At 45.2% G+C, this 18,192-nt stretch overlaps 1 protein-coding gene and 1 pseudogene across 6 annotated transcripts in view; one reads left to right on the forward strand and one right to left on the reverse strand.

Moving 5' to 3' along the window:
- SMARCA4 (SWI/SNF related, matrix associated, actin dependent regulator of chromatin, subfamily a, member 4) overlaps positions 1-18,192 on the forward strand; it is an 84,569-nt gene that overhangs the window by 32,649 nt on the left and 33,728 nt on the right. For all 6 annotated transcript variants that reach the window (XM_036034354.1, XM_028520637.2, XM_028520639.2 and 3 more), the window contains exons 14-18: positions 8,334-8,455; positions 8,759-8,909; positions 10,316-10,479; positions 15,887-15,953; positions 16,843-16,953. In XM_036034354.1, coding sequence (XP_035890247.1) covers positions 8,334-8,455; positions 8,759-8,909; positions 10,316-10,479; positions 15,887-15,953; positions 16,843-16,953 — 615 coding nt within the window. The remainder of the gene's footprint in view (positions 1-8,333; positions 8,456-8,758; positions 8,910-10,315; positions 10,480-15,886; positions 15,954-16,842; positions 16,954-18,192) is intronic.
- LOC114504405 lies at positions 3,354-3,471 on the reverse strand (annotated as a pseudogene).

Consider the following 18,192-nt stretch of genomic DNA (forward strand, 5'->3'; position numbering starts at 1 on the left):
AATTATTGCTGCATATCAGCTTTAGAATGTTTTCCGTCCCCCGAAAATGCCCCCTCCTGTTTGTTTTTAGCTTGTTCCTGCTCCCTCCTCCAGACCCAGGAGACCACTGATGTGCTTTATACAGACCACTGTCTGTATAGATTTGCCTTTTCTGAATATTTCATATAAGTGGAGTTGTGTAACATGTAGTATTTTGTGTCTGGCTTTTTTCACTTATCAGGTTGATCCATGTTCTGTGTGTCAAGAGGCCTTTATTTTTTTTAGTCCTGAGTCACATTTCATTGTTCGCATGTGCCGTGTTTGTTTGCCCTTTCACCAGTGAGGCATTTATGTTTCCATTCCTTGCTATTACGAGTAATGTTGTTGTGAACATTTCTGCACATGTGTATGTGTGTGGACATGCATTTTCATTTCTCTTGGGTAATACCTAGGAGCAGCATTGCTGGGTCTCATGGTAAGTTTATGTTCATCTTTTTAAGAAACTGCCCAACTTTTCTAAAGTGGTTGTACCATTTAATGGGATTCAGTTTCTTCCTATCCTCATCAGCAGTTGGTGTATCTGTCTTTTTGATTATACTCATCTTAGTGGGTGTGTAGTAGTATCTCATTGTGGTTTTAATTTGTATTTTCCTAGTAACTAATGATGTAACATTTTTTCTTAGGCTTATACACTATTCATGTATCTTCTTTGGTCAAAGTCCAGATCTTTCACACATTTTGGGTCGTTTGTCATCTCATTGAGTTGTAAGAATTTTTTGTATATTCTTGATACATGCCCCATCAGATATATAACTTCCAAGTATCTTCTAGTTGGCTTGCCTTTTTCCCTCAGTGGTGTCTTTTGAAATGGAGAAAATTTAAATTTTGATAAAATCCAGTTTATCAATTTTTCTTATGAATTATGCTTTTGGTATTGTATCTAAGATCTCTTTTAAAGTCACAAAGATTTTTCTCTACTGTTTTCTTCTAAGAATTTCATAGTTTAAGCTCTTACATTTAGGGTCATAGTTGAGTTGAATTCTATGAGGTGGAGGTTTAAGTTTATTTTTCTGCATATGGACATTCACTTACACAACACCATGTAATGAAAAGACTATTTTTGCCCCTTGAAATTGTCTTGGCACTTTTATGGGAAATCAGTTAACTGTGAATGTAAGGGTTTCTTACTCTCAGTTTTACTCTGTTGATCTCTGTATGTTCTTTTTGTTCTCCTGCCAGTCTATCTTGATTATTGTAACTTATAGTAAGTTTTTGAAACCAGGGTGTTACTCCTCTAACTTTACTGCTTTTGTCTATTCTAAATTCCTATGTTCCTATATCAGCTCATCAGTTACTATAAAAGTGATTCCTGGGATTTTTATTGGGTTTGAGTTGAATCTGTTAATCAGTTTGGGAAGAATCACATCTTAACAATATTTAGCCTTCCCAATCCATGAACATGGAATGTCTCTCCATTTATTTTGATCATCCTTAATTTCACTTAGCAGTGTTTTATAGTTTTCAGAGTACAGTTTTTATACTTTTTTGTTAAATTTATTTCTTTTAAAAGATTTTAATTACTTATTTTTAGAGAGATGAGAAGGGAGGGAGAGAAACATCGATGAGCGAGAGCTACATTGATGAGTTACCCCTTACACACCTCCGACTACAGACCCGGCCCTCAACCCAGGCATGTGCCCTGGCTGTGAATTGAACTGGCAACCTTCTATTTTGCAGGCCAGCACTTAATCCACTGAGACACACCAGCCAGGGCTATTCTTAAATATTTTATTCCTTTTGTTGCTATTATAAATAGAATTTCCTTAATTGTATTTTTAGATATTTTGTTGCCATTATAAAAAATTAAATTTGTTATATTGATGTTTTAAAATCCTGATCTTTTAGCCTACAAACTTGCTATACTTGTTAGTTCTGATAGTTTTGTTTTGTTGTTTTTGTGGATTCTTTAGAATTTTCACATGCAGGATCATGCCATCTGTAAATAATGGCAGTTTTAGTACTTACCTACCCTTCTTGTCCATGTGCCTTCAGTTTCTTTTTTCTTTCTTTATTGCACTGGCTAGATTCCAGTATAGTGCTGAACAGAAGTGTCAAAAGCAGGCATCCTTGCCCTTTTTTCCAGTCTTACGAGTAATGCGTTTAGTCTGTCAGTGCTCTTTGGTGTTAGTTGCAGGTTTTTTGTAGATGCTCTTTACCAATTTGAGTAAATTTTCTTCTAGTTTATTGAAATTTTTATCACAAATGGGCTAGATTTTGTCGTCTCCTTTTTCTGTCATTAAGTTTGATTATCTGGTTTTTGTCTGTTATCTACTAACATGCTTTATTATATAAATTAATTTTTGGATATTAATCCAACCTTGCATTCCTGGGGTTAGTTCTGCTTTGTCCTTGTGTACAGTCTTTTCTGTATATTGCAGTGTTGCTAATATTTTGTTGAGGTCTTTGGGGTCTGTATTCATGAGGGATCTTGGTCTGTAGTTTTCTTGTGATATGTTTGTGGTTTTGATACTGGGTTAACATTGGCCTTATAGAAGGGGTTGGAAAATGTTCACTCCTCCTCTGCTTTCTTGAAGAGTTTGTGAATAATTTGTATTAATCTTAAAATATTTAATAGAATTCTTCAGTTAAGCCATGTGGGACTTGCCTTTTCATCATGAATAAATTCTTGGTTACTAATTCAGTTAGCTGGTACAGGTTTCATTCAGATTTGTGTACTTCTTGAGTCAGTTTTAATTATGTCTTTCTAGCAGTTTGTCCATTTCATCTTTGTTGTTTGTTGGCATAAAGTTATTTATAGTAGTTCCTTATTAACATATTTCTGTGGGGTTGGTAGTGATATCTCTTTCATTGCTCATTTTGGTAATTTAGTAATCTGCGTTTTATTTTGTTTGCTAGTCTACCTAAGCTTATATTATTGACTTGAGACTTCTCTTTTTTAAATAGATTTTATTGATTTATTTTTAGAGACAGGGAAGAGAGGAGAAAGAGAGGGAGAAAAACCTCAGTGTGTAGCTGCCTTTCACACTCCCCCTACTGGGGACCTGGCCCATAACCCAGGCATGTGTCCTGAGCAGGAATGGAACCCATGACCCTATGGTTCTTAGGCTGGCACTCAAATCTATTGAGGCACACCAGCCAGGGCAGGGACATTTTTTCTGGTGTAGGTGTTTAAAGTTATAGTCTTCTGAGCACTGATTAAGTTGCAGTTCATACATGTTGATATGTTGCTTTTGTTTTCATTCAGTTCAAAATATTTTCTAGTTTCTTTTGTGATTTTTTTTGACCCTCTGGGTCATTTAGAAGTATATTACTAAATTTTAAGAATTCGAGAATTTCCCAGATTTTAAAAGAATTCTTAAATCTCCTCAGGAAACATTGAGTGTCTATTACATCCTATGGAGAACTTTAATCTTAGGTCATAGTGTTAAGAGCTCCTGGTTTTGATCACATAAGCTCTCTTTGAAATACCCTGTTTTTGATTTGAGAAGACACTTTGTATGATTTTAATTCTTTTAAATTTACTGAGGCTCATTTTATAGTTTAGCATTCTGGGGACCGTTTCATGTTCACGTGGAAAGGACTCTGCAGTCTTTGGGCAGAGCGTTGGTATGGTAGTTACATTGAGCTGGTGGGTAGTGTTGCTCGGGTCCTCTGTGTCTTTGCTGGTTTTTCTCTAATTGTCCTATGAGTTGTTGAGAATGAAGTTGTCAACTCTCCAGCTGTTTCTGTTGAATTGTCTATTTCTCCTTTAAATTCTGTCAGTTTTTACTTCATTTATTTTGATGCTCTGTTGATAGGTATACAAGGGGGGACCCCCAAAATGGAATTTATTTATTTAAAAATTGTGTACTTATTCTTTCATGTTTAAACTTTAGTCACTATCAAAGTGCTCTCCATTTGATACAATACACCTGCTGAGATGTTTTTTCCACTGCTCAAAACAGTTTTTGAACCTATAGATTTTGATATCGTCTGGTGCCTCTTGCTGTTTTGTCACCCTATCCACATCGGCAAAATGTTTCCCTCTGAGGACTCTTTTCAACTTGGGAAACAGAAAAAGTTGCTCAGGATGAGATTGGGTGAATTGGGAGGGTAGGGTAAGGGAGTCATACCGTTTTTGTTCAAAAACTGCCGGACACTCAACGAGGTATGGGCAGGTGCCCTTATAAATCATCCATCATGAAATGGGTAGACACATTGAAAGAGTCTTCACAAACATCCACTGAAGCCGAGTGCAGCCTCTCACAACAACAACAGCTGGCAGACTGGTACAGATAGGTTCTTACAACACTCACCTAGCGGGGTGGTGGGGGGAGCCTATAATACAAGGGGTCTACCCTCCGAAGGATAATTTCAGGTTTTTTGCGTGGTTCCGCCCTTGTATTTAATTGTTATTAATATATTTAACATTCTGTCATAAAATATGTCTTTGTCTCTAGTAATATTTTTGGTGTTGAAATTTATTTTGTTGCATATTAGTGCAGTCACTCCACCTTTCTTGTAGTTACTGTTTGCATAGTGTAAATGTTTTTGTTGTGTTACTTTAAAGCTATCTGTTCATTTGAATCGGAAATAGCAGATGGCTAGGTCCTGCTTTTTTATCTGGGATGCTGCTGTCTGCCTTTTGAGATTTATACTGTTCACATTTCATTATAGATATGATTTTGTTTACATTTTCCATTTTGCGGTTTGTCTTCTGTCTTTTTTTCTCTATTTCTCCTTTACTGCCTTCTTTTGGGTTGACTATTTTTTAGTGTAGCATTTTATTTCTTGTTTTTTATTGTCATTAAGCTTTTTTAGTTTGTTTTTTTTTAATCCTACCTGAGGGATATGCTTATTGATTTTAGAGAGAGAAGAAGAGGGGGGAGAGAGACAGAGGAGCATTGATTGGTTGCTTCCTGTATGTGCCCCGACTGGGGATTGTACCTGCAGCCTTTTGATGAACAGGATGATGCTCCAACCATTTGAGCCGCTGGTCAGGTCTGAGAAGGTATTTCTTTAGCTTTCATTTTGGAAAGATAATTTAGCAGGACATAGAATTATTTGTTGACAGCCTTTTTCCTTTTAATATCTTTCTCCTAACTTTCTGGCTTCTTGTTTTAGATGCGAATTTAGCCACTAATTGCATTGATGCTACTCTACTTGATACTTTGTTTTTCTCTTTTTTGCTTTTAAGATTTTCTGTTTGTCTTTGGCAGTTTGTGAAGCCTGTCTTTGTTATTATATTCCTTGGTGTTGTTCAGCGTCTTGTCTGGATAGTTTCATGTTTTCCATCAAATTGAGGGAGTTTTTCATTACTGTCTTCTATTACGATTTTCTGTGTGTGGTTTTGTTGTTGTTGTTGTTGTTGTTGTTGTTTGCATTTGAGAAAGAGAGAGAGAAACATCATTTGTTGTTCCACTTATTTATGCATTCATTGGTTGCTGCTTGTATGTGCCCTGACTGGGTTTCAAGTCCACAATCTTGGCATATCGAGGCAATGCTCCAACCACCTCAACTGTTTCTTGATTCATTGTGCTTAAAGATGGTTTCCTTTAGTTCTTTGAACATATTTATAGTAGCTTTGAAATACTTATATTAGTTTCTTCCAAGTTATAATTCTAAGTCCATCCAACATCTGGGAACAGAGACAGGTTCAGCTGCTTTTCCCTGAGTACTTACCACACTTTCCTCCTTTCTCTGGTACTGTAACGTTCAGTGGAAGCCTATTTTAACCACTTCAGATTCTGACTTTTCCCCTGGAAACGGTCATTTTGATAGTGTTGTTTGTTTGCTTATTCAGTAATTTACATGGACTGAGTCTGTGGAATTGTTTCCCCACAGTGTGTGCTGCCTTTGGTGTCTCTGCTCAGTTTATTGTTTTGGTTTTACTCTCATTTTTATTTTTAATCCTGGTTCTCAAGGCGTGGGATGTGTTTCTTCGTTAATTTAGTAGTCACCCAACGATGGGACAGAGATCGTGTTTAGACACCTAGAGCCAGTATGGCTTTTATTTTCTGCTCAGCCTCTTCTCATTTCCTCAGTACATGGGCACAGCTCCAGCCACTAATATGCTTTCCCAGCCACAGCTGAAAGCCTCGCCCTCCCCAGCAGCACCACTGATGCGGGTATCACCCAGTGCCATAAAGTAGTGACTGAGTCCCCATCAACTTCAGCGGCCAGGCCTCACGACTGCCTGCCCTGGCAGAACCTTTGTGATGGAACTGAGGTGCAGGGGTGTTGGAAGCAGTCCCATATAAGAACACTGCCCATTCCCACACTTCCTACCTGAAGGACAGTGGTTTTATTAAGCATTAATACTTCTCAGTCTCAGGGAGATCTCGTTGCTTTCTCCAATTTTGTTCAGCTTAAAGTTGCTTGTTGAAGAGAGAATTTGTCACAGCTTCACTCAGACTTAGCCAGAACTCTCACCCACATTTTAATTTCAGACATGAAAATATCAGTTAGGGTAAGTCTGTACCAGTTAAGGGGTTTTTTTTGGCCCAAAACGTTTGTGCCGTTATCACCTTTTTATTATAAAATCATTTTGCATGCACCAAGAGAAATCTCGCTGGATTTTTACTGGAATTGTTTTGCAGATTAATGAAATATATATTTTTTAGTTTTATAGTCATTCCATTTTAGAGAAAGAAGATAGTTATTGGGACTCTATGAGTTATACAGTAATACAAAGATGGTTTACTATTGGGAAGTGCATTCATGTATATTAATGTGTCACTGTCGCAATCACCAGCCGGCAGTGACCGAAAAATGCTGTGGATGGCTCGTCAACATGCAAGAAAAACACACAGAGACAACCAAGTCTTATGGGGAAGTAGGAACAAAATGGCCACTCTCTATGGTGGGGAGAGTGCCCCGTTCCTCCTCCAGAGAGGCTTTTTATTGGTTTCGTTTGCATAAGAATTCAGGTAAAGCTCATTACTCATTGCTAGAAAGGAAGGATCAAACAATAGGTAACAAGGAAGTCTAAGGACCTATTCTGAGTCAGGGTCAAAGAGCTGTAAAAATCTTTAAGGAACAAACTTACTTCTTCCCTGGACCCTCATCATTCAACTGAGAGCATTCTAAACTAAGCAGGTTTCACAGGATTTTACATATTCTTTCTTAGGCCTGATCACCCGGGGAACCCGCCCTTTCCAGCACAGAGCTGCACCACCCTGTCATTGTTTCAGACTTACGTGGAGCAAGGGAACTAAGGCAACCAAGAGATAAGGAGATTTTCTCCCCCACGATGAGGACTCAGGCTGGACTCAGGCTATGTCAAATCCGAGGGGCGAGGGTCCATCACCCCTTTTTGCTGTAGCCCCCAAAGTCCTTCCTTGGGGGTCTCCCACATGATAGTGCCCGTCTTAGGTCGTTCCCCCCTTAGGGAATCTTACCCATCATTGGCTAACCAACCAAGCATTGGGGGCCAGTTATGAATGAAGTAGCAGAAGCAGCGCTCCTGCCAGGGAGATAAGCCTGTCTCCTTGGTGGCTTACGGTCCAAGGTCGTTCCCTTAGCTTTAGCATTGGTCGGGGTTACAGCTTCTGATACCAGGCAGGGTGGTCCCCAACATGTCACACAAAATCCCTTCATCATCTCAGTAAATGCTGAAAAATTGCTATCGTGAAATAACATTTATACTTAATTTACAGGTTTATAGAAAGCCTCTGCCTGTCATCCCCAGTATTGTTTGAACATATTTTAGGCATTTTAAGCCATATCAATAAAGCTAGAAGTAAATCAAGAGGAACAGATATTGAGTATACAAGACTGATACAAGACTTGTATCACAAATCCAAATACTGTCACTAATACTGATGCCTTACTGATGTGGCTTAGTTGGTTGGGCTTCATCCCACAAAGTGTAAGGTTACTTCTTCAATTCCCAGTCAGGGGACATGCCTGGCTTGTGAGTTTGGTCCCCTGTCACAGCGTGTACAAGTGGCATCTGATTAATGTTTCCCACATTGATGTTTCTTTCCCTCTCTTTTTCCCTTCTCCTCTCTCTGAAAATAAGTAAATCTTTTTAAAAAGTGTTTTATATTGAGAAAAATCCTAGAGATTCCAGTGAAAAACTGATTGAGTAGGTTGGACAAAGAATAAATGTGTAGAATCTGTTGTGTGATGGGGGCGGGGGCGTGAAGAATTTGTTAGTAGTAACTAAAGTACAGAGTACCCTGAGTTAGCCTTGAAAAGAAGTGTCTGGACTCCGCTGGGACAACTAAAAATAAAACACTGATCAATTAAAAGAGGAGGCATGATATGTGCCAAACATGTGTTTTCCCCCTTGAATCCTGTGCCTGTCCCTGTGGGATGTCTTGAGGTGACATGGCTTTGTCTCTTGGTAGGAGGAGGAAGAGGAACAGCCACAGCCAGCGCAGCCTCCTACCCTACCTGTGGAGGAGAAAAAGAAGATTCCAGATCCAGATAGCGATGACGTCTCTGAGGTGGATGCCCGGCACATCATTGAGTAAGGCTTCCTTGCACACGCTCCTACTTTACCAGCTTCCTTCACTGGGGGCAGGGCTGTTAGATTGTCGGCCTCTCCCTGGGCAGCACTCACACTGGCCAGCTGGTAGCCACTGCCTCATTCTTCCCTGGATTAGTATTTGCTGCCTTGCCTGTCTTGAGACTGTCCAGCTTCAGTTTGGCTTGTCTTATGGCTCAGGTCACGGGTCCTCAGACAGAAAGGGCTGGTCCAGAGTCTTGTATCAGAGTACACTGTCACAAATACTAATATGTGTCCTCAGCTGCCGATTCTGTCTTCTTCCAGGAATGCCAAGCAAGATGTCGATGATGAGTATGGTGTGTCCCAGGCCCTCGCTCGTGGCCTGCAGTCCTATTATGCTGTAGCCCATGCTGTCACTGAGAGGGTGGATAAGCAGTCAGCGCTTATGGTCAATGGTGTCCTCAAACAGTACCAGGTGAGGCTGGAGGGGGCCGTGGCTACATAGCAGTCTCAGCAAGTCAGTTCCCAGCTTGTGGGAGGCTGCTGAAGTCAGACAGACCCAAGTTCACATTCTACTCCTTGTCTCTGGTACCTCACTCCTTCTCTCTTAAATCTCAGTGTCCCCTTCTGTAAAGTAGAAATATGATCTGTTGAGTCAGCCAGCAGGAGGAGATGAAACGGTGCGGTGTATCAGTATCTGCTGGGTGCTTGATCTGTGCAAGGCAGGGTAGCAGCATGTTCGGCACTGTTAGCCTCTGAATCCCCAACGGCTCTGAAGTCAGCACTCTTAGCCTCCGCGTTTTACAGGTGAGGGGGCTGCAACTGCGGAACAGAGAGGTGCAGTAGTTCCTCAAAATCTCACAGCTCGGGAGCGGTCAAACCAGCACCAGGTGCATGTTTTCTGCAGGAAGCTCTGTGTAGCATGCGACAGCAAGGAGTGAGCTTAGCTGTCTGGAGCCTGCAGCCCCAGCTCTTCTGTGAAGGTGAAGTGTGAAGTGGCGCTGGCACTAAAGCTCTTTGTCCGGCCTCCCTGGGACAGCCGAGAGTCAGCGCTTCTACAGTGGAAATTTCTTTTTCTCTGGCCCCATATCTAAGCTCATTTATAAGCTCCCAAGAGGCAGCTGGTTTATCTCCAATCAAAGAACACATTTCCCTGATTTTCCATTAGGGTGTGGCCCCTACACCCCAACTTTCCATGAAAGAACTCTCAGAACCTCCCATGCCGATGTCAAGGTCCAAAGAGGTGAAGCCTGTGACCAGCGGACATTTCCAGTGGCTAGTGTTGTAATCAAGGGAGTCAGAGCTTGGCCAGAAGTTACTTCCTTAATCTGTTATGAAAATTTCCAAATTTTTCTTTATAATATACTTAATATTCCATTGGAAAAACATTCTTTTATGTAATTGCCTGTATTGTGGAAACCTTGCAAGCTTTGGAAAACTCTCAGTTAATCTGGATACAGTGTTAGGCAGTTATTGGCTGTGTGGTGGATTCACCAGCAGGTTCCCCCAAAGCCCTGATCTTCTGAATCGAGTGTCACGTGGTTGTGCAGGTTTGTCCCGATGTGCTACGTGGCTTGGTGTCAGGCAGTGAGAGACAGACCTTGTAACAGAAACTGAAGTACCGATGTGCATCTGAAAAGGCAACTTAATATCCTGTACATATGTTATTAACACAGCAACCCTGTGACTTCACAGGGATGGTTGCTGAGGATGAGGCTAAGGGAAGAAGGAGTGGGGTGATTGGGAGCAAAACACGGGTGGCTCAGGGCAGTTGGTGGCTAGGGCTGCCCTTGCTCCTGGTTGTGCTTGAGTCCTGGAAGTGCGGAGAAGGCTCCCCAACCTGACCTGGGCTTCAGTGTGGGCCACCTCTCTGCTTTGCAGATCAAGGGCTTGGAGTGGCTGGTGTCCCTGTATAACAACAACCTGAACGGCATCCTGGCCGACGAGATGGGCCTGGGAAAGACCATCCAGACCATCGCGCTCATCACGTACCTCATGGAGCACAAGCGCATCAATGGGCCCTTCCTCATCATCGTACCTCTCTCGTAAGTGCATCCACCCCTGGAGGCCTGGGAGCAGCCAGTGCAGGTACCCCGCTACCCGGCTTCAGTGGCACCCCAGGTTTCATTCAGACACCAGTGTGCTAGTTTACTCAGGCTTCCCTAACAAGGTACTACAGCCTTGTGGCTTAAACAGGCATTATTTTCCCGGACGCCATAAGCGTGAGAACAAGGCATCAGCAGGGCTGGTTTCTTCTGAGGCCTCTCGCTTAGCCTTGTAGATGACCATTGCCTCCCTCTGTCCTCACACAGTCTTCCCTCTTCGTTGCTTGTATCCTAATTTCCTCTTTGTGTAAGGACACCAGTCATTGGATTAGGGCCCGTCCTAATGACCTTATTTTAACTTCATTACTTCTTCAGAAACCCTTTCTTCAAATATAGCCACACTCTGAGGTTTTACCATTGAGAACTTCAACACATGGCTATTAGTGAGACACAACCCAGCCCATAACAGCCTGCCTATGGTTTCCCGGGGCAGGTTAGGAAAGGGGCGGGTGACTGTGTTCATCCGTTGTCTCAGTTGCGGAAGCTCTCACAGGATGTCCTTAAGGTTCTCTTCAGGCCCACAACCAGCAAATTGCACACGAAGAAACTAAAGATCCTCCTGTTAGAAGTCTGGAGTGGAGCCATTGAGCAGACAGTTTCCCTCTTCCACCAGTGGCACTAGAGCCCTATCAGTCCCATCCAACGCCCTAGTGACGCCGATGCTCAGGGGTAGTGGGGGGCCTGGGTACCCAGACAGCGTCCTGATGAGGCTGTCACTGGCCTCTTCCTCCTAGCAGACACCCTCCTGGGCTCATGATTCCACCCACCAGTCTGGGCAGCCCTCTTCCCAACTCAGCCCCACGGTGTTTCCAGAAGCCCTAGGCCTTCCTCTCATTGACCCAGCTCAGGTCACATGTCAGGCACCAGTCCAGTTATCAGCCAGGGTGGATGATGTGCTCCGTTGTCAGGCTTACCTATGCTCTTGGCCTGGCCCTGGAGGGGAACCCTTTGTCTTCAGCCCAGTGCTCAGTGGGGCCCACGTCGTCATCAGGTCAGTAGATGAAGGGAAGAATGGGAAGCCGAGTGCTTGTGTCTGTCTGCCTTCAAGACAGCCAGGCCTCCAAGGGCCACTCTGGGATCCCTACACCCATGGGTAGGGATCCCAGAACCCCTGAAGAGTTTAACCTGGAGAAATTTATTCTTTCTGCCTTCCCTGCCTCAGGATGTTATAAAACAGGCTGCCCTGGCAGGCTTTGTAGAGAGGACTGTTCCTAGTGAGGTAGGAGGTCCCAGGCTGGCAGATGGTCTTGCCTCCTCCTCTGTGGTCAGCCCCACCTTGCTTCTCAGATTCCTAGTGCACGTGCCTGTCGCTGTCTCCCAGCCCTCCGGCGACTGCAGTCCCCTCTCCGTTTGTTCCCCTGAGGTGTAAGTTAATCTTCACAGCTCTCCCCAACGTGCTGCTCTGCAGCCTGGTGTTTTAACTTCTCATTTTAAAATTATTTCAGCCCTGACCAGGTAGCTGAGTTAATTGGAGTGTCGTCAGTGCACCAAAGAGTTGTGGGTTCTATTCCTGGTCAGTGCACACACCTAGACTTTGAGTTTAATTCCTGATCAGGGCATATACCCATGTTGCAGGTCCAAGCCCTGGTTGGGGTGCATATGGGAAGCAACTGATTGATGTCTGTCTGTCTGTCTGTCTGTCTCTCTCTCTCTTTCTCTTTCTCCCCCCATACTCCCCCCTCCCTTTCCACCTCTTCCTTTCTCTCCAAAAATCAATTAACATAATCTCGGGTGAGAAAAAACAAAATTATTTCAGACCTACAGTAATTGCAAAAATAGTGTAAAGAATTCCTATGCATCTTTCACCTGGCCTCCCAGGACAGTTAACACCAGGGAGGCAACAATGACCTAATACTGGTCATGAATCTAGAGACCGTATTCAAATATCTATTTCCCCAGTAATAATCTTTTTTTCTGGTCCCAAATCCTACTTTGCATTTTGTTGTCACATCTCTGAGACATGTCTGTGACAGTTCCCCAGTCCACATTTGTTTTTTATGATCTTGACACTTGAACTCTGGTCAGGCTCTCCTTCACATTGTTTGTTTGTGTGAAGTGCCTATTTCTGAAATTCTGGCAAGAACCCCCCCAAGAGGGGTGCTGTGTCCTTTTGGGGGCCTCATGTCAGGAGGCACGAGGTAAGGGGAACTGGAGTCTTGGTTATGTGCTGCTTTGTAAGGAAAAACTATTCCTTCTTTCCTTCTTTTCTTCATGTAATTTGTTATATCACTGTGGGTTCTATTATCATAGGAGCCCAGATTGGACACTATCATTATTTATTTTATTTCTTAAATTGTCTCAGGTTTGGTCTGGGGAGACCATTCCAGCAGGTTTTAACATGTCCCTGTCATTGTGTTGTAATTGTTGGTTTACTTTAGGATACTTGTAGATTTATGAAAACGATGTGAAGATGCTGCAGCGAGCTCCTAGATGCCCTCCCCCCATCTACTCTGGTGTCGATAACACCGCACACGGCCGTGTTCCTTTCGTCACAACTCAGGAGCCCACCCTGGCACACCACTAGTTGCTGGACGCCCAACTTCATTTCTTTTGCCCTGGTTTTTCCCTGTGCCTGGTTTCTGTTCCAGGATCTTGTATTAACCTTTCATCGCCACGTGCCCCTAGCCTTCCCTGGTCTATGACCGTTCCTCACATTATCCATATTGTTGATGACCTGGATGGTTTTAAGGAGGACTGCTCAGGTGTTTTGTAAGGTATCCCTCCATCTGGCTCTGCCTGGTGATTTTCCTCATTCTTACATGGGACAAAGGACTGTGGGTCAAGTGCCCCTCTTGTCACATCATGTCGAGGGCAGTTACTGTCAACATGACTTCTCTCTGTTGACGTTACCCCGATCACCTGGCTGAGGGGGTAGATGCTCGTTAGCTGTCTCTCCGCTGTGAGGTGTCTCTGTTTTCTCCCGTTCACACTGTACTCTGGGAAGAAGTCACTGTGCTTGTCCCATATGCAGGGGGTAGGCAGTTCAGCCCCACCTCCTTGAGGGGGAGATAGGTACGTAAGGTATTTGGAGTTCTTCTTGTACAGATTTCTTCTCTCCCAGTTGTTAATTTATTTAATCATTTCTTGTCAGTATGGACTCATGGGTATTTAGTTTATATTTTGGGCTATACTCCAATGCTAGTTCCTTTAGTTCTCCTAAGTATTCCAGTTGTGGCCATCAGCAGCTCTTTCAGTTTGCTCCTCTGTCCCTGTGGGGTGTTTTGAGCAATTTGCTTTTTGGTTGCTGTTTGGAGCAACCAAAGATGCTCCAAGCTCAGCTTGTGTATTTTCCACCCAGGCCTAAAATCAGGCTGGTTTAATTTATTAAAGAATGGAATTGGAGGCCAAGACCTGGGTGCTATGTGTGTTTCTTGCTTCTGGGGTGTCCTTCCTTGTAGCCCCTGTCTGTGGACATCACTAGGAAATGTGCGTACGTGTACTGAGCCTTACATGCACACACATGCACGTCACTGCTATGTCCAGTCACCTGTGTGTGTTAAACTAACATACGCAAGCTGTAGTCCCCAATTCTCAGGACCACAGGGTTCATCCTAGGGCTTTCTTCATTTTTTTGTTCCCAGTGTACATGTACTACAGTACTTTCACAGTAGTTAACCATGAGAGCTAACTTGATCACATAGAACATTGGGTTTAAATCCAGTTCCTTTTGTCTTTAGGCCTACAGCTTGCAGTTAAAACCCTTTTTCCGAGGTTATTTAAGTTGGCTCCTTTCCCCATTCCCTTCAGTGGGGTTATGCCATGTGTGGATCTTCAACCTTTCATAGTACGTTCCACCCAGACAAGGTGCAGACTGTCAAATGTCGTCTCCTCCGAGCCAGAGAGCTGTCTGTGCCCTAGAGAATGTTACTAGACTCTGGGCATTCAGCTGTCCCGTCCACCAGTTGGGGTGTGCAGTTTTCCACTGTGAGTTCGCTTGTCCTGCCTCCCTCTTGACTGACCTCTGTCTTCCGTCTGTCTCCTCATACCCCACCTGCTGCACATGCTCCCCACACCTCAGGCTTTAGTGCTCAGTTTCTCTCTCAGGCTGACCCCCACTGCTCCCTGCAACAGAAGCCTGACCTCAGTGACTAGACCAGAGTGATTTTGCTGATCCTCAGTACGGGGAAGTCCAGAGCCAGGCTATCAGGGCGGGCCCAGGCTCCTGCAGTTTTCTGTTCTGTCACCCTTAGCACATGACTTCTGCTATCAGGCTTCTTACCTCCTGGTTGCAGAATGATTTCCCTGTTCCCATCATCTCATCTCAGTTTTTCCAACATAATGAGCAGGACAAAGGACAGCAGGAACATATGGCATCTGAGTCTCCCCACTCCCCACTATCCTTCAGGAGCTTCCCCCGGCTTGAGCTTTCATTTTATTGTCTCTGACTGTGTCCACCTGGTTGGCCCCGGCTGCCAGGGAGCCTGGGTTCAAGGCAGAGATAGCACTATCCTCATGGAACATCTTGGAGAGAGGAGTTGGATGGACCACAGGCAGTCTGCCATTCGGCCTGTCTCCTCAGACCACCCAGTCTAGACTTTCTGAGTGTGTTCCCTCCCCCACCAAAAACTGCATGTCTCAGTGTTTCTCTGAGAACTTGTTGACCTGTGAACTTGGCTTTATTGTTGCCGTCACGCTCTCCTGAAGCTCTGTCTTACAATCCCAAGTGACTTGTGTCTCCTTACCAATCTTCTCCCAGCCCCCACATCCAGTCACTGCCAGCCTCTGTCTTTTCCCCCTTTTGTTGGCCTCGCACATCCCAGGGAGGAGCAGCCAAAAGTTCTCACTCCCACGCTGCTCCCAGTCCTCCAGTCCTCCGCTTGGACCTGCTCATCGTCTTCTTTTGTGTCTTGCTGGGCAGGAGCCCTCAATTTTTTGCGAGGTGGCATAAAGACACAAGTGGTTTCTCCTATACTCCCAGGCCTCCATAGCCTGACCTCTAGCCTGGTTCTGAAATGAAGCACCGTGAGTCTGCATTTTTCCTGGGAGCAGGTTTGCAGCACATGGCTTATTCTCACAGAGGGCTGTGACCTCACATCAGTGACAGAGAACTGGTCTGTGAGGTTCAACTCTAGGTATAGCCCTCTCTGGTCTCCTGGCTCCAGCCCAGGCCGACCCAGCCTCCTCCCTGTCACTGTATCCACCACCATGCTCTTGTGTGTTCCTGTTCCTCCCAGCCGGGGCACTGTCCTTTCCTTTCCCCACTTGGCCACCATTGGAGAGAATCGGTTACTCCGCCAGCTCTGGGTCACAGCCACGGTGGCCTGTCTCCACAGTGTGCATTGGTATGAACAGTGAGCTGTTGTTGACTGAACTTAGAACCTGACTGTTTCTTCCTTGTTTCCATCAGGACACTGTCAAACTGGGCATATGAATTTGACAAGTGGGCCCCCTCTGTGGTGAAGGTGTCCTACAAGGTATGTCACCAGCTGAGCACCTAGACATTGCTGAGGGCAGGATGGAGACTAGGGAATGCAGATAAGTGAAGAGGGAAGTGAACTCACAATTTAAGTGAAGTTATGGGCTAATTTGTGGGTTTCACCTGAGCTTTGATTAAAACTCAGTCACATACGATGGTTTATCTGATCAGTTCACCCCGTGAAGTAGGGATTAATGTGCTTGTTGTCCTGGAGGGGAAACTGAGGCAGACAGGGCCTTACGCGGCCACTTAGTGGCAGAGCCAGGTTATGCCTGGCCACTGGGCTTGTCACCCTGTGCCGTGAGGCTGTTTGCCCATCACAGGGAGAAGAGCATGTTGGCATCAGGGACAGCATGTGCAGGGGAAACTTAGTATATTTGAAGAGTTAAAAATGGTTCTGGCAACAGCTTATGGGACCCAGTGAAAATGAGCCTATGTGGGTTGTGAGCCTGGAGAATGCTAGGGTCCTGGTCACATGGTTCGGGAGTTTGGACCTGGGAGAGGGACTGGGCAGACTTGCTCATTGCAAATAGGCTGGAGCTGCCTACAGGGAGTGATCTCAGTGGGCCTGCACTCAGATGAGAGGTTTTGAAGGGGAGGCCCCGGTTTCCAGCTTAGAGGCCTGAGCTGGGACCCAGGAAGAGTTTGGGAGCTTATTGGCCACTGGGATTGATGCCGATGGTGGTGCAGGCAGCAAGCCTCCCAGAGGGCCTGGGCTACCAACGAGCCAGAAGCCTTTCCTCGCTCCCTGCAGTTGGCACTCAGCATGTCAGGGTTGAAGGACAGGAGCCAGCAGCCTCACCCAACTCTCCTGCCTTATCAGGGTGCTGTGGCCTGGCCACCATATCCCCGGGAGGCTGACGTGTGTGTGTCGTCTCTTTTCACAGGGCTCTCCAGCAGCCAGGCGGGCTTTTGTTCCACAGCTCCGGAGCGGCAAGTTCAATGTCTTGCTAACGACGTACGAGTACATCATTAAAGACAAGCACATTCTTGCGAAGGTAGTGTGTCCTCATGTAAAAGACCCGCCCAGGCTCTTGTTACCATTAGGGAGCCTGTGATCCTGTCTAGGATTGTCATGTGTGTGTCACACTTCCCATCTTCTCAAAGCCCCTTGCAAGTAATTTTTCATTGATTCCCCTGCACATGTGTATAAAAACAGCTGTGGTGTGTATGTGATAGGTCTTGGTCAAGGTGACCTTGAGTTTGCCTCTCTGTTCCGAGATTGGCCCAGGGTTAGGTCCAAAGACAGGGTTGTCTACCCAGAACGTGAGTTAGCTCCTCACAGGGATTTTGCCCAAGGACGTGGTCACACAAGATACCTTCTGGCCTGCCTGCCTACATTGTCCCTGGTAGGGCTATGGAAAAGCCAGCCTTGTCTTTACCTGTCTCTAGAGGCTTTTGCCCTCCCTCCCTTCCAGCGTAGCCACGTGAAACAACCCATGATGCTCTCTGAGGCCCTGTGTGGCCCATCAGCTTTGGGCTGTGGGGCTGGCTTGTGCAGTGGCAGCTGTGCGGGTCTCAGGTCTCTTAGCTGACGTAGTTGTGAAGGCAGCCCTGGTTAGGCCGTAAGGAATTACTGAGAACATCCTGTGACTCAGTTGTAAAACAGACACTGTCCCTTGCCTGCAAAAAGCTTATTTTTTGGTTTGAAAAGGAATGGAGGCTGAAGATTATGCATCTGGTCTCATCAGTAACCCATCCAGTAGAGTGAAGTAGAAGGTAGAGCAGGGGTGGAGGAAGTGTTGACAAGTTACCACGCCTCTGGGGCTTGGTCACAGTGATGATACTGGGTACTTGATAAGGTGTCTTCAAGGCCCAGAGAACAGATGCCCAGTGTGCCTGTTACCCTCTGACTCAGGAGTACAAAGCCATCTGTGTTTATCTGACAGTGGCTTTAATTAACAAACACTGTGCAATGGGGGTTCCTCATGAGAGAAAGCTGCTGCGCCTCTCCCCCAGCCAGGTCTGCCTCCAACATGCACTACCTCACTCTGGCCTCACTGTGTCCCAGGGCGGCTGAAGCACAGGGCGGCCACACACTGCTAGAATCAACAGCTAGCGCATATGCGTCAGATATGTAGCCACCAACAGGCTCTGCGGTGCAGCTCCAACCCCCAGGCTTACACTCTGTACCTGCTTGTGCCGCTCTTGCCTTTGGAGACACAGCTCGCTGATTGGAAAGTGCACGCGTTACCACACCACGTCCCCTGTGGACGTGCCCCCTCCCTCCGAGTGGG

This window comes from Phyllostomus discolor, chromosome 8 (genome assembly GCF_004126475.2).
Source record: "Phyllostomus discolor isolate MPI-MPIP mPhyDis1 chromosome 8, mPhyDis1.pri.v3, whole genome shotgun sequence".
Lineage (NCBI taxonomy): Eukaryota > Metazoa > Chordata > Mammalia > Chiroptera > Phyllostomidae > Phyllostomus > Phyllostomus discolor.